The sequence below is a fragment of the Oncorhynchus mykiss genome, chromosome 28 (genome assembly GCF_057628025.1).
Source record: "Oncorhynchus mykiss isolate SJ-2025 chromosome 28, ASM5762802v1, whole genome shotgun sequence".
Lineage (NCBI taxonomy): Eukaryota > Metazoa > Chordata > Actinopteri > Salmoniformes > Salmonidae > Oncorhynchus > Oncorhynchus mykiss.
Window position 1 is genome coordinate 44,010,911 of NC_143049.1, and position 25,296 is coordinate 44,036,206.

The 25,296-nt window shown below is 34.8% G+C and overlaps 1 protein-coding gene across 1 annotated transcript in view; it reads left to right on the top strand.

Moving 5' to 3' along the window:
- LOC110508269 (collagen alpha-2(VI) chain) overlaps positions 1 to 20,867 on the top strand; it is a 47,769-nt gene extending 26,902 nt beyond the window's left edge. The window contains exons 22-28 of the mRNA XM_036966129.2: positions 2,680 to 2,832; positions 2,986 to 3,080; positions 4,674 to 4,855; positions 5,002 to 5,180; positions 5,271 to 5,309; positions 15,739 to 16,073; positions 19,735 to 20,867. Of these exons, the coding sequence (XP_036822024.1) occupies positions 2,680 to 2,832; positions 2,986 to 3,080; positions 4,674 to 4,855; positions 5,002 to 5,180; positions 5,271 to 5,309; positions 15,739 to 16,073; positions 19,735 to 20,001 (1,250 nt within the window). The 3' untranslated portion in view covers positions 20,002 to 20,867. The remainder of the gene's footprint in view (positions 1 to 2,679; positions 2,833 to 2,985; positions 3,081 to 4,673; positions 4,856 to 5,001; positions 5,181 to 5,270; positions 5,310 to 15,738; positions 16,074 to 19,734) is intronic.
- The last annotated feature ends 4,429 nt before the right edge of the window (positions 20,868 to 25,296 follow it).

A 25,296-nucleotide genomic window follows, 5' to 3' on the forward strand; every position in this document is an offset into this window, starting at 1 on the left:
AATTTCAGTGTTAATATTAATTTCAGTATTAATATTAATTCCAGTATTAATATGAATTTCAGTATTAATATTAGTATGAATTTCAGTATTAGTATTAGTATGAATTTCAGTATTAGTATGAATTTCAGTATTAATATTAATTTCAGTATTAATATGAATTTCAGTATTAATATTAATTTCAGTATTAATATTAATTTCAGTATTAATATTAATTTCAGTATTAGTATGAATTTCAGTATTAGTATGAATTTCAGTATTAATATGAATTTCAGTATTAATATGAATTTCAGTATTAGTATGAACTTCAGTATTAAAATGAATTGCAGTATTAATATTAATTTCAGTATTAGTATGAATTTTAGTATTAATTTCAGTATTAATATTAATTTCAGTATTAATATTAATTTCAGTATTAATATTAATTTCAGTATTAATATTAGTATGAATTTCAGTATTAGTACTAGTATGAATTTCAGTATTAGTATGAATTTCAGTGTTAATATTAATTTCAGTATTAATATTAATTTCAGTATTAGTATTAATTTCAGTATTAATATTAATTTCAGTATTAATATTAATTTCAGTATTAATATTAATTTCAGTATTAATATTAGTATGAATTTCAGTATTAGTACTAGTATGAATTTCAGTATTAGTATGAATTTCAGTATTAATATTAATTTCAGTATCAATATGAATTTCAGTATTAATATGAATTTCAGTATTAATATTAATTTCAGTATTAATATTAATTTCAGTATTAGTATTAATTTCAGTATTAATATGAATTTCAGTATTAATATGAATTTCAGTATTAATATTAATTTCAGTATTAGTATTAATTTCAGTATTAGTATTAATTTCAGTATTAATATTAATTTCAGTATTAATATTAATTTCAGTATTAGTATTACTCCAATATGTATTAAATTTTACAGTACTTTTATTTTTTTCATGTTTTGTCATTACAAGTGCATTGTAGTATTTTTCACATTACAAAAAATGAAGGCGTCAAGTTCAAAAAGCTATCTCCATACATCTGCAGAATCCGCTAATTACCTCAGTAACAGTCAAATAACTAGTGCGTATAACCTAAGACTATTCAATCAGTATAGAAGCGAGTGTACAACAACAACAGCTATTTGTCGTGTAAAACCGTCAAATTGGACCATAAAGGTTAACATTACATTATAGAGAGCTCAGTGTACTAGCAGTGTCAATTTCCATAAAGCTACACACGGCTTTGTGTTAAACAACGCTAGAAACGTCCCATTATTAACCAACACATGCGACAAGGATACCGGAAACCCAATAGCCTAGAGCTAGCTAGCGCTTAGCAAAACACATTTCCTGTTAGCATAATGCTAGCGAACTGTTAAATGCTATTTTCTTTCAAATAAACATGTTTAACACATTCTATCTTCACTTTGCATGTGTACATATTTTACCTGAAGTTAAGTGAGCCTTCGTTTATAGAAAATAAACCCAATAGGAGCTAAAAAAATATTGTTGAAAGAGTCTAAAAAGTGTGTGTGCCATCTTGTTCACTTTGCTTACATGTAAAACCATTAGCATCCTAGTGAACCTCTATTACTTAAAATGGTGAAAATACCAACCAGTTTATCACTCGGTTTAAAACTCCCTTCAATTACCTTCAAATATCACCAAACTCATGGACTACAGAGCCTTCAGAAACAATTCACAGCCCTTGACTTTTTCCACATTTAGTTGTGATACAGCCTGAATTTAAAATGGATTCAATTGAGAATTTGTGTCATTGATCTACACACAATAACCCATAATGTCAAAGTGGAATTATGTTTGTAGAAAAAAAAAATGTAACATTAAAAGCTGAAATATCTTGAGTCAATGAGTATTCAACCCCTTTGTTATGGTAAGCCTAAATGAGTTCAGGAGTAAACATTTTGCATAATAAGTTGCATGGACTCAATAATAGTGGTTAACGTAATTAACGTAACATGAGCCGAACAAAGAAGAAGCGGCAGTCGCTAAGCACCGTTAACCCCTGTACTGTGTTGTCCGTGCAGACTGTGAGAAAGCAGACGAACACACCGTTAACCCCTGTACTGTGTTGTCCGTGCAGACTGTGAGAAAGCAGATGAACACACCGTTAACCCCTGTACTGTGTTGTCCGTGCAGACTGTGAGAAAGCAGATGAACACACCGTTAACCCCTGTACTGTGTTGTCCGTGCAGACTGTGAGAAAGCAGACGAACACACCGTTAACCCCTGTACTGTGTTGTCCGTGCGGACTGTGAGAAAGCAGATGAACACACCGTTAACCCCTGTAACCCTGTACTGTGTTGTCCGTGCAGACTGTGAGAAAGCAGATGAACACACCGTTAACCCCTGTAACCCTGTACTGTGTTGTCCGTGCAGACTGTGAGAAAGCAGATGAACACACCGTTAACCCCTGTACTGTGTTGTCCGTGCAGACTGTGAGAAAGCAGACGAACACACCGTTAACCCTGTACTGTGTTGTCCGTGCAGACTGTGAGAAAGCAGACGAACACACCATTAACCCCTGTACTGTGTTGTCCGTGCAGACTGTGAGAAAGCAGACGAACACACCGTTAACCCCTGTACTGTGTTGTCCGTGCAGACTGTGAGAAAGCAGACAAACACACCATTAACCCCTGTACTGTGTTGTCCGTGCAGACTGTGAGAAGCGGTGTGGGGCGCTGGACATCGTGTTTGTGATTGACAGCTCAGAGTCCGTTGGTCTCGCCAACTTCACTCTGGAGAAGAACTTTGTGATCAACACCATCAACAGACTGGGATCTATGGCCAAGGACCCCAACTCAGAGACAGGTACACACACACACACTACGACCTTAGGCTTATTTGTGCAGTGTTAGTTCAGATTCACTCAAAACAATTTATTTTTTTTACACCCAGATAACTTCTCCTGCTAGTACCGATTGTGTAGAATGTAAAGTATTTTCTCCCTGGTGACTCCGGCAGGTACCAGAGTGGGGGTGGTACAGTACAGTCACAGTGGAACCTTCCAGGCCATCAGGCTCAATGACTCCAAGATCGACTCCCTGTCTGCCTTCAAGGTATGTGAATTTTTATTTATTTTTTATTTTCAATGACGGCCTAGTGGGTTTAACTGCCTGTTCAGGGGCAGAACGACAGATTTGTACCTTGTCAGCTCGGGGGTTTGAACTTGAAACCTTCCGGTTACTAGTCCAACGCTCTAACCACTAGGCTACCCTGCCGCCCCAATTGTGGCTTCAAGGTAGAGGGCTGCCTGGTGGGTCCGACAGAACTCGTTGTAGCTCTGCATTTTTCACGCTGCCGGCGAGCGAGTCAGACATTTGTCTTTGGGAGTTAAATATTTTTTGTTGTCCCGCAGATAATTTGGAAACGCCGTTAGCCTTTTGTATTAAAACCTTTGTCACCTTATTCACACTCAGCATTCGCTGCTTCAACCTCTGCTGCGGCTACCTCTCCTCTCCTAGTAGGGCTCCTCTCATTGAAATAGAGTAGGCTGCCTACGAATCACTGGCAGTTATATTTCCTAGGAAATTAATTTGAGACTATTAGACTATAGTTTACTACTGTGTCTGTAAATACATATTGATAATGTAAAGTTAAATAAAGGTTCAATAAAAAAATAAATAGAAAAGAAGTGGAGTCGAGGTGCAATCAAAAAATGTGATCATCATTGAAAAGGAAAACGCGTGGACAGGCTACTAGCATATAGCATATAGGATTTAGCCTACCTTTAGGAGGACGATTAGCATATTGGATTTAGCCTACCTTTAGGAGGACGATTAGCATATTGGATTTAGCCTACCTTTAGGAGGACGATTAGCATATTGGATTTAGCCTACCTTTAGGAGGACGATTAGCATATTGGATTTAGCCTACCTTTAGGAGGACGATTAGCATATTGGATTTAGCCTACCTTTAGGAGGACGATTATCATATAGGATTTAGCCTACCTTTAGGAGGACGATTAGCATATAGGATTTAGCCGTAGGAGGACGATTAGCATATAGGATTTAGCCTACCTTTAGGAGGACGATTAGCATATAGGATTTAGCCGTAGGAGGACGATTAGCATATAGGATTTAGCCGTAGGAGGACGATTAGCATATAGGATTTAGCCGTAGGAGGACGATTAGCATATAGGATTTAGCCGTAGGAGGACGATTAACATATAGGATTTAGCCGTAGGAGGACGATTAGCATATAGGATTTAGCCTACCTTTAGGAGGACGATTAGCATATAGGATTTAATCGTCCTACTTCAAGGTACTATAACAATAATAACAATAATAAACTATATACCAATAATATGTGACCTCTACCTCAAAGTACTATAATAATAATAAACTATATACCAACAATATGTGACTCCCTGTCTGTCTTGAAGTGGAGCGACACACAAGTCTAACATTACCTGACAACTGAAGACTTGTATTAGCTCCCCGAGTTAATGCCAAGGCTTTAGCTCAGCGGGCGACACAGTCTTGTGGTATTCAGATCGCCTGAGTTTGACCTTCGAACCCAGACTGAGACATAAACACCCACACCCCCGCCCTCTCTCGGCCCGACCCTTTGCAGGATGAGACCTGAAGACTTGCATTAACTCCCCGAGCTCAGTGGGCTAACACCTTCCCACCCTGTCCGTCTGTCTGTAGGATGCGGTGAAGCGTCTGGAGTGGATAGCCGGGGGGACGTGGACCCCGTCAGCGCTGAAGTATGCCTACGACCACTTGATCAAGGACAGCCGCCGAGCTAAAGCCAACGTCACCGTGGTGGTCATCACAGACGGACGGTTCGACCCCAGGGACGATGACTCACTGCTCACATACCTCTGCAGGTACCAGACCCGGGAGCTGGAGCTGTGTGTGTGTGTGTGTGTGTGTGTGTGTGTGTGTGTCGAGGGGGGACACATGTTTTATCAGCTGTGTGTGCCACCTATCTTATGATTTGTGTGTGTGTGTGTGTGTGTGTGTGTGTGAGCAGCGACCCCAGTGTGGACGTGAGCGCTATAGGTATAGGGGACATGTTTGACCAGATAGAGGAGAATGAGAGCCTGAAGAGTATAGCCTGTCAGAGAGACGGTAGGGTGCTGGGGATGAGGCGCTTCGCTGATCTGGTGGCAGAGGAGTTCATCGACAAGATAGAGACCGTGCTCTGCCCAGGTACACACACACACACACCTAAACACACACATTCTCTTGTACACATAGTACTTGTATAACAGAGATAAATGATGAATACTTCTCTCTTAGACCCTGTGATCGTGTGTCCTGACCTTCCCTGTAAAACTGGTAAGATCATTCTGATACATACTATAACAGATACATACTATAACAGATACATACTTTAACAGATATATACTTTAACAGATACATACTATAACAGATACATACTATAACAGATACATACTATAACAGATACATACTATAATAATAGATACATACTATAACAGATATATACTTTAACAGATACATACTATAACAGATACTATAATAATATATACATACTATAACAGATACATACTATAATAATAGATACATACTATAACAGATACATACTATAACATATACATACTATAACAGATACATACTATAACAGATACATACTATAATAATAGATACATACTATAATAGATACATACTATAACAGATACATACTATAACAGATACATACTATAACAGATACTATAATAATATATACATACTATAACAGATACATACTATAATAATAGATACATACTATAATAGATACATACTATAATAGATACATACTATAACAGATACATACTATAACAGATACTATAATAATATATACATACTATAACAGATACATACTATAATAATAGATACATACTATAACAGATACATACTATAACAGATACTATAATAATAGATACATACTATAACAGATACATACTATAATAATAGATACATACTATAATAGATACATACTATAACAGATACATACTATAACAGATACATACTATAACAGATACATACTATAACAGATACTATAATAATATATACATACTATAACAGATACATACTATAACAGATAGATACTATAACAGATACATACTATAATAACAGATACATACTATAATAGATACATACTATAACAGATACATACTATAACAGATACATACTATAACAGATACATACTATAACAGATACATACTATAATAATAGATACATACTATAATAGATACATACTATAACAGATACATACTATAACAGATACATACTATAACAGATACATACTATAACAGATACATACTATAATAATAGATACATACTATAATAGATACATACTATAACAGATACATACTATAACAGATACATACTATAATAATAGATACATACTATAATAGATACATACTATAACAGATACATACTATAACAGATACATACTATAATAATAGATACATACTATAACAGATACATACTATAACAGATACATACTATAACAGATACTATAATAATATATACATACTATAACAGATACATACTATAACAGATACATACTATAATAATAGATACATACTATAATAGATACATACTATAACAGATACATACTATAACAGATACATACTATAACAGATACATACTATAACAGATACATACTATAACATATACATACTATAATAGATACATACTATAACAGATACATACTATAACATATACATACTATAATAATAGATACATACTATAACAGATACATACTATAACATATACATACTATAATAATAGATACATACTATAATAGATACATACTATAATAGATACATACTATAACAGATACATACTATAATAATAGATACATACTATAATAGATACATACTATAACAGATACATACTATAACAGATACATACTATAACAGATACATACTATAATAATTACATACTATAACAGATACATACTATAATAGATACATACTATAATAGATACATACTATAACAGATACATACTATAATAGATACATACTATAACAGATACATACTATAACATATACATACTATAATAATAGATACATACTATAACAGATACATACTATAACATATACATACTATAATAATAGATACATACTATAATATATACATACTATAACAGATACATACTATAACAGATACATACTATAACAGATACATACTATAACAGATACATACTATAATAGATACATACTATAACAGATACATACTATAACAGATACATACTATAACAGATACATACTATAACATCTACATACTATAATATATACATACTTTAACAGATACATACTATAATATATACATACTATAATATATACATACTATAACAGATACATACTATAATAATTACATACTATAACAGATACATACTATAATAGATACATACTATAATAGATACATACTATAACAGATACATACTATAATAGATACATACTATAACAGATACATACTATAATAATTACATACTATAACAGATACATACTATAATAGATACATACTATAATAGATACATACTATAACAGATACATACTATAACAGATACATACTATAACAGATACATACTATAATAATAGATACATACTATAACAGATACTATAATAATATATACATACTATAACAGATACATACTATAATAATAGATACATACTCTAACAGATACATACTATAACATATACATACTATAATAATAGATACATACTATAACATATACATACTATAATAATAGATACATACTATAACAGATACATACTATAACAGATACATACTATAACAGATACATACTATAATAATAGATACATACTATAACATATACATACTATAATAATAGATACATACTATAACATATACATACTATAATAATAGATACATACTATAACAGATACATACTATAACAGATACATACTATAACAGATACATACTATAACATATACATACTATAACAGATACATACTATAATAGATACATACTATAATAGATACATACTATAATAGATACATACTATAATAACAGATACATACTATAATAATTACATACTATAACAGATACATACTATAACAGATACATACTATAACATATACATACTATAATAATAGATACATACTCTAACAGATACATACTATAACATATACATACTATAATAATAGATACATACTATAACATATACATACTATAATAACAGATACATACTATAACAGATACATACTATAACAGATACATACTATAACAGATACATACTATAACATATACATACTATAATAATAGATACATACTATAACAGGTACATACTATAATAATAGATACATACTATAACAGATACATACTATAATAATAGATACATACTCTAACGGATACATACTATAACAGATACATACTATAATAATAGATACATACTATAACAGATACATACTATAATAATAGATACATACTTTAACAGATACATACTATAATATATACATACTTTAACAGATACATACTATAATAATAGATACATACTATAACAGATACATACTATAACATATACATACTATAATAATATATACATACTATAACAGATACATACTATAATAATAGATACATACTTTAACAGATACATACTATAATATATACATACTTTAACAGATACATACTATAATATATACATACTATAACAGATACATACTATAATAATAGATACATACTTTAACAGATACATACTATAACAGATACATACTATAATAGATACATACTATAATAGATACATACTATAATAGATACATACTATAATAATAGATACATACTATAACAGATACATACTATAATATATACATACTATAACAGATACATACTATAATATATACATACTATAACAGATACATACTATAATAATAGATACATACTATAACAGATACATACTATAACAGATACATACTTTAACAGATACATACTATAACAGATACATACTATAACAGATACATACTATAACAGATACATACTATAATAATAGATACATACTATAACAGATACATACTATAACAGATACATACTATAATATATACATACTATAACAGATACATACTATAATAATAGATACATACTTTAACATATACATACTATAATATATACATACTTTAACAGATATATACTATAATATATACATACTATAACAGATACATACTATAATATATACATACTATAACAGATACATACTATAATAATAGATACATACTTTAACAGATACATACTATAACAGATACATACTATAATATATACATACTATAACAGATACATACTATAATAATAGATACATACTTTAACAGATACATACTATAATATATACATACTATAACAGATACATACTATAATATATACATACTATAACAGATACATACTATAAAAGATACATACTTTAACAGATACATACTATAACAGATACATACTATAACAGATACATACTATAATAATAGATACATACTATAACAGATACATACTATAATAAAATATACATACTATAACAGATACATACTATAATAATAGATACATACTTTAACAGATACATACTATAACAGATACATACTATAATAGATACATACTATAATAATAGATACATACTATAACAGATACATACTATAATATATACATACTATAACAGATACATACTATAATATATACATACTATAACAGATACATACTATAATAATAGATACATACTTTAACAGATACATACTATAATATATACATACTATAACAGATACATACTATAATAATAGATACATACTTTAACAGATACATACTATAACAGATACATACTATAATAGATACATACTATAATAATAGATACATACTATAACAGATACATACTATAATAATAGATACATACTTTAACAGATACATACTATAATAAAAGATACATACTATAACAGGTACATACTATAACAGATACATACTTTAACAGATACATACTATAATAACAGATACATACTATAATAATAGATACATACTATAACAGATACATACTATAATAATAGATACATACTATAACAGATACATACTATAATAGATACATACTTTAACAGATACATACTATAATAATAGATACATACTATAATAATAGATACATACTATAATAAAATATACATACTATAACAGGTACATACTATAACAGATACATACTATAACAGATACATACTTTAATAGATACATACTATAACAGATACATACTTTAACAGATACATACTATAATAATAGATACATACTATAACAGATACATACTATAATAAAATATACATACTATAACAGATACATACTATAATAGATACATACTATAACAGATACATACTATAATAACAGATACATACTATAACAGATACATACTATAACAGATACATACTATAATAATAGATACATACTATAATAGATACATACTATAACAGATACATACTATAATAATAGATACATACTATAACAGATAGATACTATAATAATAGATACATACTATAACAGATACATACTTTAACAGATACATACTATAATAACAGATACATACTATAACAGATACATACTATAAGAGATACATACTTTAACAGATACATACTATAATAATAGATACATACTATAACAGGTACATACTATAATAAAATATACATACTATAACAGATACATACTATAATAGATACATACTATAACAGATACATACTATAATAACAGATACATACTATAATAATTACATACTATAACAGATACATACTATAACAGATACATACTATAACAGATACATACTATAATAACAGATACATACTTTAACAGATACATACTATAACAGATACATACTATAACAGATACATACTATAATATATACATATTATAATAGATACATACTATAATAATAGACACATACTATAATAATAGATACATACTATAACAGATACATACTATGATAACAGATACATACTATAACAGATACATACTATAATATATACATACTATAACAGATACATACTATAACAGATACATACTATAACAGATACATACTATAACAGATACATACTATAACAGATACATACTATAACAGATACATACTATAACAGATACATACTATAACAGATACATACTATAACAAATACATACTATAATAATTACATACTATAACAGATACATACTATAACAGATACATACTATAACAGATACATACTATAACAGATACATACTATAACAGATACATACTATAACAGATACATACTATAACAGATACATACTATAACATATACATACTATAACAGATACATACTATAACAGATACATACTATAATAATAGATACATACTATAACAGATACATACTATAATAATAGATACATACTATAACAGATACATACTATAACAGATACATACTATAATAATAGATACATACTATAATATATACATACTATAACAGATACATACTATAATATATACATACTATAACAGATACATACTATAATATATACATTCTATAACAGATACATACTATAATATATACATACTATAACAGATACATACTATAATATATACATTCTATAACAGATACATACTATAATAATAGATACATACTATAACAGATACATACTATAACAGATACATACTTTAACAGATACATACTATAACAGATACATACTATAACAGATACATACTATAATAATAGATACATACTATAACAGATACATACTATAACAGATACATACTATAATATATACATACTATAACAGATACATACTATAATATATACATTCTATAACAGATACATACTATAATAATAGATACATACTATAACAGATACATACTATAAAAGATACATACTTTAACAGATACATACTATAACAGATACATACTATAACAGATACATACTATAATAATAGATACATACTATAACAGATACATACTATAACAGATACATACTATAATATATACATTCTATAACAGATACATACTATAATAATAGATACATACTATAACAGATACATACTATAAAAGATACATACTTTAACAGATACATACTATAACAGATACATACTATAACAGATACATACTATAATAATAGATACATACTATAACAGATACATACTATAATAATAGATACATACTATAACAGATACATACTATAATAGATACATACTTTAACAGATACATACTATAATAATAGATACATACTATAATAATAGATACATACTATAATAAAATATACATACTATAACAGGTACATACTATAACAGATACATACTATAACAGATACATACTTTAATAGATACATACTATAACAGATACATACTTTAACAGATACATACTATAATAATAGATACATACTATAACAGATACATACTATAATAAAATATACATACTATAACAGATACATACTATAATAGATACATACTATAACAGATACATACTATAATAATAGATACATACTATAACAGATACATACTATAACAGATACATACTATAATAATAGATACATACTATAATAGATACATACTATAACAGATACATAATATAATAATAGATACATACTATAACAGATAGATACTATAATAATAGATACATACTATAACAGATACATACTTTAACAGATACATACTATAATAACAGATACATACTATAACAGATACATACTATAAGAGATACATACTTTAACAGATACATACTATAATAATAGATACATACTATAACAGGTACATACTATAATAAAATATACATACTATAACAGATACATACTATAATAGATACATACTATAACAGATACATACTATAATAACAGATACATACTATAATAATTACATACTATAACAGATACATACTATAACAGATACATACTATAACAGATACATACTATAATAACAGATACATACTTTAACAGATACATACTATAACAGATACATACTATAACAGATACATACTATAATATATACATATTATAATAGATACATACTATAATAATAGACACATACTATAATAATAGATACATACTATAACAGATACATACTATGATAACAGATACATACTATAACAGATACATACTATAATATATACATACTATAACAGATACATACTATAACAGATACATACTATAACAGATACATACTATAACAGATACATACTATAACAGATACATACTATAACAGATACATACTATAACAGATACATACTATAACAGATACATACTATAACAAATACATACTATAATAATTACATACTATAACAGATACATACTATAACAGATACATACTATAACAGATACATACTATAACAGATACATACTATAACAGATACATACTATAACAGATACATACTATAACAGATACATACTATAACATATACATACTATAACAGATACATACTATAACAGATACATACTATAATAATAGATACATACTATAACAGATACATACTATAATAATAGATACATACTATAACAGATACATACTATAACAGATACATACTATAATAATAGATACATACTATAATATATACATACTATAACAGATACATACTATAATATATACATACTATAACAGATACATACTATAATATATACATTCTATAACAGATACATACTATAATATATACATACTATAACAGATACATACTATAATATATACATTCTATAACAGATACATACTATAATAATAGATACATACTATAACAGATACATACTATAACAGATACATACTTTAACAGATACATACTATAACAGATACATACTATAACAGATACATACTATAATAATAGATACATACTATAACAGATACATACTATAACAGATACATACTATAATATATACATACTATAACAGATACATACTATAATATATACATTCTATAACAGATACATACTATAATAATAGATACATACTATAACAGATACATACTATAAAAGATACATACTTTAACAGATACATACTATAACAGATACATACTATAACAGATACATACTATAATAATAGATACATACTATAACAGATACATACTATAACAGATACATACTATAATATATACATACTATAACAGATACATACTATAATAATAGATACATACTTTAACAGATACATACTATAATATATACATACTATAACAGATACATACTATAATAATAGATACATACTTTAACAGATACATACTATAACAGATACATACTATAATAGATACATACTATAATAATAGATACATACTATAACAGATACATACTATAATAATAGATACATACTTTAACAGATACATACTATAATAAAAGATACATACTATAACAGGTACATACTATAACAGATACATACTATAACAGATACATACTTTAACAGATACATACTATAACAGATACATACTTTAACAGATACATACTATAATAACAGATACATACTATAATAATAGATACATACTATAACAGATACATACTATAATAATAGATACATACTATAACAGATACATACTATAATAGATACATACTTTAACAGATACATACTATAATAATAGATACATACTATAATAATAGATACATACTATAATAAAATATACATACTATAACAGGTACATACTATAACAGATACATACTATAACAGATACATACTTTAATAGATACATACTATAACAGATACATACTTTAACAGATACATACTATAATAATAGATACATACTATAACAGATACATACTATAATAAAATATACATACTATAACAGATACATACTATAATAGATACATACTATAACAGATACATACTATAATAATAGATACATACTATAACAGATACATACTATAACAGATACATACTATAATAATAGATACATACTATAATAGATACATACTATAACAGATACATACTATAATAATAGATACATACTATAACAGATAGATACTATAATAATAGATACATACTATAACAGATACATACTTTAACAGATACATACTATAATAACAGATACATACTATAACAGATACATACTATAAGAGATACATACTTTAACAGATACATACTATAATAATAGATACATACTATAACAGGTACATACTATAATAAAATATACATACTATAACAGATACATACTATAACATATACATACTATAACAGATACATACTATAATAGATACATACTATAATAGATACATACTATAATAGATACATACTATAATAACAGATACATACTATAATAATTACATACTATAACAGATACATACTATAACAGATACATACTATAACAGATACATACTATAATAACAGATACATACTTTAACAGATACATACTATAACAGATACATACTATAACAGATACATACTATAATAATAGATACATACTATAACAGATAGATACTATAATAATAGATACATACTATAACAGATACATACTTTAACAGATACATACTATAACAGATACATACTATAATAACAGATACATACTTTAACAGATACATACTATAACAGATACATACTATAACAGATACATACTATAATATATACATATTATAATAGATACATACTATAATAATAGACACATACTATAATAATAGATACATACTATAACAGATACATACTATGATAACAGATACATACTATAACAGATACATACTATAATATATACATACTATAATAATAGATACATACTATAACAGATACATTCTATAATAACAGATTCATACGATAATAGATGAAAATACACAAATGTTTATCCAATAGCTGTGTGTGTCTCTTCAACGTGTGTCTCTTCAACGTGTCAACGTGTGTGTGTGTGTGTGTTTCAGAACCAGCGGTGGCCAGCTGTGTCCAGCGCCCTGTGGACCTTGTGTTCATGCTGGACGGGTCAGAGAGGATGGGAGTGGAGAACCACCGCCGAGCCAAGGAGTTCATCGAGAATGTGGCGCGCCGCCTCACGTTGGCCAACGGCCAATCAGACGACAGGAACGCCCGCGTGGCCCTGCTGCAGTACGGCGGCCAGTCAGAACAGAGGGTGGAGTTTTCGCTCACGCACAATCTGACGGTGATCGCTGATTCGCTGGCAGGGATGAGCTACATGGACTCCGCCTCCTCTCTCGGCAGCGCCATCATACACGCTGTCAACAACCTGGTGATGTCACAGGTAGTCAGATCCTTCATTAATGGCACCCCTGATGAAGACGAGCAAAAACCCCTGAATGAAATAAATCATTCAAATACTGAGCTACATTGTATTCTCAAAACAAATTATATAAACATATAAAAAATATCTCATTAAGATGGGGTCAAAATGATGGCCCTCCCGTTTTAAATATTCTAGCAGCCTCCCGTTTTCAATATTCCAGCACCCTCCCCAGGTTTCAATACTCTAGCACCCTCCCCTGTTCAATACACCAGCACCCTCCCCTGTTCAATACACCAGCACCCTCCCCTGTTCAATACTCCAGCACCCTCCGCAGTTTTCAATAATCCAGCACCCTCCACAGGTTTCAATATTCCAGCACCCTCTCCTGTTTTCAATACTCTAGCACCCTCCCCTGTTTTCAATACTCCAGCACCCTCCCCTGTTTTCAATACTCCAGCACCCTCCCCAGTTTCCAATACACCAGCACCCTCCCCTGTTTTCAATAATCCAGCACGCTCCACAGGTTTCAAAAATCCAGCACCCTCTCCTGTTTTCAATACTCCAGCACCCTCTCCTGTTTTCAATATTCCAGCACCATCCCCTGCTTTCAATACTCTAGCACCCTCCCCTGTTTTCAATATTCCAGCACCCTCCCCAGGTTTCAATACACCAGCACCCTCCCATTTTCAATACTCCAGCAACCTCCCCAGGTTTCAATACATCAGCACCCTCCCCTGTTTTCAATACTCTAGCACCCTCCCCTGTTTTCAATATTCCAGCACCCTCCCCTGCTTTCAATACTCCAGCACCCTCCCCTGTTTTCAACACTCCAGCACCCTCCCCAGGTTTCAATACACCAGCACCCTCTCCTGTTTTCAATACTCCAGCACCCTCCCCAGGTTTCAATACTCCAGCACCCTCCCTTGTTTTCATTACACCAGCACCCTCCCTTGTTTTCAATACTCCATCACACTCCCTTGTTTTCAATAATCCAGCACCCTCCCCTGTTTTCAATAATCCAGCACCCTCCACAGGTTTCAATATTCCAGCACCCTCTCCTGTTTGCAATACTCCATCACCCTCCCTTGTTTTCAATACTCCAGCACCCTCCCCTGTTTTCAATACTCCAGCACCCTCCACATGTTTCAATATTCCAGCACCCTCTCCTGTTTTCAATACTCTAGCACCCTCCCCTGTTTTCACTACTCCAGCACCCTCCCCAGGTTTCAATATTCCAGCACCCGCTCCTGTTTTCAATACTCCAGCACCCTTCCCTGTTTTCAATACTCCAGCACCCTCCACAGGTTTCAATATTCCAGCACCCTCTCCTGTTTTCAATACACCAGCACCCTCCCCTGATTTCAATAATCCAGCACCCTCCACAGGTTTCAAAAATCCAGCACCCTCTCCTGTTTTCAATACTCTAGCACCCTCCCCTGTTTTCAATACACTAGCACCCTCCCCTGTTTTCAATACTCTAGCACCCTCCCCTGTTTTCAATATTCCAGCACCCTCCCCAGGTTTCAATACACCAGCACCCTCCCGTTTTCAATAGTCCAGCACCCTCCCCAGGTTTCAATACATCAGCACCCTCCCCTGTTTTCAATACTCTAGCACCCTCTCCTGTTTTCAATATTCCAGCACCCTCCCCTGCTTTCAATACTCTAGCACCCTCCCCTGTTTTCAATACTCCAGCACCCTCCCCAGGTTTCAATACACCAGCACCCTCTCCTGTTTTCAATACTCCAGCACCCTCCCCAGGTTTCAATACTCCAGCACCCTCCCTTGTTTTCAATACACCAGCACCCTCCCTTGTTTTCAATACTCCATCACCCTCCCTTGTTTTCAATAATCCAGCACCCTCCCCTGTTTTCAATAATCCAGCACCCTCCACAGGTTTCAATATTCCAGCACCCTCTCCTGTTTGCAATACTTCATCACCCTCCCTTGTTTTCAATACTCCAGCACCCCCCCCCTGTTTTCAATACTCCAGCACCCTAAACACGTTTCAATATTCCAGCACCCTCTCCTGTTTTCAATACTCTAGCACCCTCCCCTGTTTTCAATACTCCAGCACCCTCCCCTGTTTTCAATATTCCAGCACCCTCTCCCGTTTTCAATACTCTAGCACCCTCCCCTGTTTTCAATAGTCCAGCACCCTCCCCAGGTTTCAATACTCCAGCACCCTCCCCTGTTTTCAATACTCCAGCACCCTCCCCTGCTTTCAATACTCTAGCACCCTCCCCTGTTTTCAATACACCAGCACCATCCCCTGTTTTCAATACTCCAGCACCCTCCCCTGTTTTCAATACTCCAGCACCCTCCCCGGGTTTCAATTTACGAGCACCCTCCCCTGTTAACAATACTCCAGCACCCTCCCCTGTTTTCAATACTCCAGCACCCTCCCGTTTTCAATACTCCAGCACCCTCCCCAGGTTTAAATACACCAGCACCCTCTCTTGTTTTCAATACTCCAGCAGCCTCCCCTGCTTTCAATACTCCAGCACCCTCCCCAGGTTTCAATACACCAGCACCCTCCCCTGTTTTCAATACTCCAGCACCCTCCCCAGGTTTCAATACACCAGCACCCTCCCCAGGTTTCAATACACCAGCACCCTCCCCTGTTTTCAATACTCTAGCACCCTCCCCTGTTTTCAATACTCCAGCACCCTCCCAGGGTTTCAATTTACCAGCACCCTCCCCTGTTAACAATACTCCAGCACCCTCCCCTGTTTTCAATACTCCAGCACCCTCCTCTGTTTTCAATACTCCAGCACCCTCCCGTTTTCAATACTCTAGCACCCTCCCCTGTTTTCAATAGTCCAGCACCCTCCCCAGGTTTCAATACTCCAGCACCCTCCCCTGTTTTCAATACTCCAGCACCCTCCCCTGCTTTCAATACTCCAGCACCCTCCCCAGGTTTAAATACACCAGCACCCTCTCTTGTTTTCAATACTCCAGCAGCCTCCCCTGCTTTCAATACTCCAGCACCCTCCCCAGGTTTCAATATTCCAGCACCCTCCCCTGCTTTCAATACTCCAGCACCCTCCCCTGCTTTCAATATTCCAGCACCCTCCCCAGGTTTCAATACTCCAGCACCCTCTCCTGTTTTCAATACTCTAGCACCCTACCCAGGTTTCAATACACCAGCACCCTCCCCTGCTTTCAATACTCCAGCACCCTCCCCTGCTTTCAATATTACAGCACCCTCCCCAGGTTTCAATACTCCAGCACCCTCTCCTGTTTTCAATACTCCAGCACCCTCTCACTGTTTTCAATACTCCCAACGCTGTATAACTGTACTGTCTCTGTGTGGTCTACAGGGAAGCCTCCTGGCAGTCCTACCACTGTATAACTGTACTGTCTCTGTGTGGTCTACAGGGAAGCCTCCTGGCAGTCCTAATGCTGTATAACTGTACTGTCTCTCTGTGTGGTCTACAGGGAAGCCTCCTGGCAGTCCTACCGCTCTATAACTGTACTGTCTCTCTGTGTGGTCTACAGGGAAGCCTCCTGGCAGTCCTACCGCTCTATAACTGTACTGTCTCTCTGTGTGGTCTACAGGGAAGCCTCCTGGCAGTCCTACCGCTGTATAACTGTACTGTCTCTGTGTGGTCTACAGGGAAGCCTCCTGGCAGTCCTACCGCTGTATAACTGTACTGCCTCTCTGTGTGGTCTACAGGGAAGCCGCCTGGCACGTCGTAACGCTGAACTGTCCTTCGTCTTTATCACCGACGGCATCACCGCGGGCGACAGCCTGGAGGAGGGTGTCTCAGCCATGCGGCGGGCCGAGGGCATTCCCACGGTGATCGCCATGGGGACCGACACGGACCAGGAAGTGCTGAGGAAGGTTGCCCTGGGAGACACGTCAGCCATCTTTAGAGGAGAGGACTACGCCACGCTGGGGAAACCCACATTCCTTGAACGCTTCATCCGCTGGGTCTGCTAACCAGCTAACCAGCTAAGCAGCTAACCAGCTCGTTAGAGCTAACCAGCTGTGTTCTAACTAGCTGTTAAAGCTGTAGTCCGTAAGAATCTTTTCAGTTATGAAAAATAAACAAAAGGGTGTTCTCTGGGTTTTGAATTAAAGTCATATGGTGCTCTGTGATTTTCCAGGTTTTAGCAAAATGGCAAAACTTGGAAGCTAAACTTCTAGCTCGTCCGAAAGACACAAGAGCCTCCAGATTGTTGAATCTTTTAAATTAGTTAAATGACAGATTCCACCATTAACTAGATAAGCACAAACAACCAAAGCCTCTCTTATCAGAGAGTTACTGATATTGAATGTGTACAATGTTACAGCTGTAGGTCAATTGTTGTTGTTGTTGTTGATTTTTGTGTTTTTCTATAAGAGATCCCTCTCTGTGAGGCCTATATCAGTACGTTTGTATTTTACACTAAATGTGATATTCTAGTGGAAGGAGTTACACACAGTGTCAATGTCTCGCAAAACAGTCTTCACTTTTCAAACAGTCTTAACTTTTCAAAGTCTTAACTTTTCAAACAGTCTTAAGTTTAAAAAGGCTTTGACTTACAAAGTCGTTATGTTTTCAAACAGTTTTATAGTTTTTAATTTCAGTGAAAGTGTCTCTTATCTGTTATTATTCTAGATCAGTCATTTAGACATCTCTCTCACACACACATACACACACACACACACACAGATCGGTAGTTACATATATCCAACACACCTACACCTATACCCAACACACACACACACACACACAGAAACTCAAACACACACACAAATCACACTGAAATGCATTTGTTGTAAACTGAAAATGATGTAATAAAGCCAGCTGTGGTGTAACCAGACCTGTGTGTGTGTGTGTGTGTGTGTGTGTGTGTGTGTGTGCGCGTGCGCATCTGCACCTGGTTTTAATTTGTTAGCTGTGAACCATATGTATCCTGTCTGGAGGTTTACCAGACCTGGGTTGCTGTTGTCAATTAAATACTTATTCTCTGGATATTGGAGTATCTTCACCACAAAACACCACAACACACCACATGACACCAGAACACACCAGAACACACCACCACACCACATCAACACACCACACTTCCCCACCCCTACACACCTCGCCACACCACCCACAACAACACACCACCCCACACCAATGCAATCTGGTTTCCGAGCTGATCACGGGTGCACCGCACCCACGCTCACGGTCCTCAACGATATCATAACCACCATCGATACGAGACATTACTGTGCAGCCGTATTCATCGACCTGGCCAAGGCTTTTGACTCTGTCAATCACCACATTCTTATCGGCAGACTCGACAGCCTTGGTTTCTCAAATGATTGCCTCGCCTGGTTCACCAACTACTTCTCAGACAGTGTGTCAAATCGGAGGGCCTGTTGTCCGGATTGGCTCAAATGCATTAAGGAAAGAAATTCCAGAAATTTACTTTTACCAAGGCACACCTGTTAATTGAAATGCATTCCAGGTGACTACCTCATGAAGTTGGTTGAGAGAATGCAAAGCTGTCATCAAGGCAAAGGGTGGCAACATTCTCAAATATAAAGAACACTTTTTTGTCACGACATGATTCCATAATGTGTTATTTCATAGTGTTGATGTCTTCATTATTATTCTACAATGCAGAAAACAGTTCAAATAAAGAAAAACCCTGGAATGAGTAGGTATGTCCACACTTTGAACTGGTACTGTATGTGAGAGTGTCACGAGTCCGGCCGGGGGTGGTTTCCCTTCCCGGGCGGGTGGCGCTCGGCGGTCGTCGTCACCGGCCTATTAGCTGCCACTGATTGTCTTTCCTCCCCCTCCTTGTATGTTTAGTGGTAGCACCTGTTTATGTTTAATTAGTTTGTCTTTATTAGACAGCCGGCCCGCCTGGTTGTTGTGCGGGATTATTTCAGTGTAACCTTCGGCTCTGTTGTAGAGGTACGTGTTAGTGCCCGGTCGTGCATTTTCCGTTGTACATTTTCATTCCCTGTGTTTGGGGCCGTTACTATTGTGAGCACCCTGTGGTGCGTTGGTGCTATTAAAAACGCACAGCATTGCACTCTCTGTCTCCTGCGTTTGACTCCACACCCACGACACCCGGAGCATTACAGAGAGTCCCACCCTTCCACAGAGGGGTCATGTTAGTGTGTAACCCAAACTGTTCGCTATAGACAGAAGTTGGCAGATCGGCTGTACCGACTTTATTTATATTTATTTAATGAGGCAAGTCGGCTAAGAACAAATTCTTAATTACAATGACGGCCTACCCCGGGCCAAACTTGGACGACGCCGCCCAATAGGACTCCCATTCACGGCCGGCTGTGATGCAGCCTGGAATCGAACCAGGAACTACAGACCGCTGCCTCAGACCGCCGCCTCAGACCGCTGCCTCAGACCGCTGCACCGCTGCCTCAGACCGCTGCCTCAGACCGCTGCACCGCTGCCTCAGACCGCTGCACCGCTGCCTCAGACCGCTGCCTAAGACCACTGCCTCAGACCGCCGCCTCAGACCGCCGCCTCAGACCGCTGCCTCAGACCGCTGCCTCAGACCGCTGCACCGCTGCCTCAGACCGCTGCCTAAGACCACTGCCTCAGACCGCTGTCTCAGACCGCTGCCTCAGACCGCTGCCTCAGACCGCTGCACCGCTGCCTCAGACCGCTGCCTAAGACCACTGCCTCAGACCGCCGCCTCAGACCGCCGCCTCAGACCGCTGCCTCAGACAGCTGCACCGCTGCCTCAGACCGCTGTCTCAGACCGCTGCCTCAGACCGCTGCGCCACTCAGGACTTCAAGCTGTGGACAACACCATCGTGTTCGTGAGAGTCTCATCTTTCCATAGAGTGGTCATAATATTGTATTTTGTCAAACCGTTCTGACTCTACAGATGATTTTGTGAGAAGACAGATTTTTGGAAATGTCTCACGGTCTGACAAACACAGCTCTAGCTCTGTCACCTTTCACCTCAGATGCAGGAAGTGTTACATAGGCAGATTCAGGAAGTGTTACATAGGTAGATTCAGGAAGTGTTACATAGGCAGATGCAGGAAGTGTTACATAGGCAGATTCAGGAAGTGTTACATAGGCAGATTCAGGAAGTGTTACATAGGTAGATTCAGGAAGTGTTACATAGGCAGATGCAGGAAGTGTTACATAGGCAGATGAAGGAAGTGTTACATAGGCAGATTCAGGAAGTGTTACATAGGCAGATTCAGGAAGTGTTACATAGGCAGATGCAGGAAGTGTTACATAGGCAGATTCAGGGAGTGTTACATAGGCGGTCTGACAAAACAGCTCTAGCTCTGTCACCTTTCACCTCAGATGCAGGAAGTGTTACATAGGCAGATTCAGGAAGTGTTACATAGGCAGATGCAGGAAGTGTTACATAGGCAGATTCCGGGAGTGTTACATAGGCGGTCTGACAAACACAGCTCTAGCTCTGTCACCTTTCACCTCAGATGCAGGAAGTGTTACATAGGCAGATGCAGGAAGTGTTACGTAGGCAGATGCGGTGGATTCAGACGCATCCCATCTGATACTGTAATTTTCCCTGTACTCTTCATGAGGTTGCTACAACCTGGTCTATGAATGAAAGTTTACAACGTAGGTGCACACAGGTCAAGAGACAAATTTGAGGCTAACATAGCATCCCTCTGTTATAGCCTGCTAGCTAACATAGCATCCCTCTGTTATAGCCAGCTAGCTAACATAGCATCCCTCTGTTATAGCCAGCTAGCTAACATAGCATCCCTCTGTTATAGCCAGCTAGCTAGCATAGCATCCCTCTGTTATAGCCAGCTAGCTAACATAGCATCCCTCTGTTATAGCCAGCTAGCTAGCATAGCATCCCTCTGTTATAGCCAGCTAGCTAACATAGCATCCCTCTGTTATAACCAGCTAGATAACATAGCATCCCTCTGTTATAGCCAGCTAGCTAACATAGCATCCCTCTGTTTGAGCAGGGTGTTTCAGTAGGCGAAACTAGCTAGCTAAGTAAGTGAAACTGAAAGTGAAAAAAAGGACAATCTCTCTATTTTTGTTTTGCTTCTCCTTAATTTTGGAAAAATTGCATTTGTTCAAAACTGTTCAACTATTGTCTTTCTTTCTCTTTGAGTCAACTGCTCACCACATTTTATGCATTGCAGTGCTATATAGCTTATGCTTTCAGTACCAGATTCATTTCTCTGATCCTTTGATCATATCAAATCAAATGTCATTTGTCACATACACGTGGTTAGCAGATGTTAATGCCAGTGTGGCGAAACGCTTGTGCTTCTAGTTCCGACAATGCAGTAATAACCAACGAGTAATCTAACCTAACAATTCCACAACTACTACCTTATCCTTTCTAGCGCAGGGGGTTCCACTAGCGAAACAACATTCCGCTGCGCTCGAAATTCTAAAATATTTTTGGGAAATATGTAACTTTCACACATGAACAAGTCCAATACAGCAAATGAAAGATAAACATCTTGTTAATCTACCCAAAAAATGCTTTCCAGCAAAAGCACAACACGTGTTAGGTCATAGCCAAGTCGAAAAACACACAGCCAAAAAGCAGAAATATAGATCAAATTAATCACTAACCTTTGATGATCTTCATCAGATGACACTCATAGGACATCACGTTACACAATACATGTATGTTTTGTTCGATATTGTGCATATTTATATCCTAAAATATCAGTTTACATTGGCGCCTTACGTGCAGTAATGTTTTCCAAAACATCCAGTGATTTTGCAGAAATACTCATAATAAACATTGGTAAAAGATACTAGTGTTATTCACAGAATTAAAGATAGACTTCTCCTTAATGCAACCGTTGTGTCAGATTTCAAAAAAACTTTACGGAAAAAGCATAATCTGAGAACGGTGCTCAGAGCCCAAAACAGCCAGAGGAATATCCGCCATTTTGGAATCAACAAAGATAGAAACAACACCATAAATATCTTCATCAGAAGGCACTCCCAGAAATCCCATTGATTTGTTCCATAAAGTTCCATCATTTATGTCCAAATAGCCACTTGTTGTTAGCGTGTTCAGCCCATTATCCATCTTCATGAGACGCGAGCATTTCATCCAGACAAAATCTCTAACAGTTCCATTACAGTCCTTTAGAAACATGTCGAACGATGTATGGAATCAATCATTAGGATGTTTCTAACATAAAACATCAAAAATGTTCTAACCGGAGAATTCCTTTGTCTTCAGAGAAGCAATGGAATGAGAGGTAACTCTGTCGGGAGACCAAGGATCTCTGCCAGACCACTGACTCAAA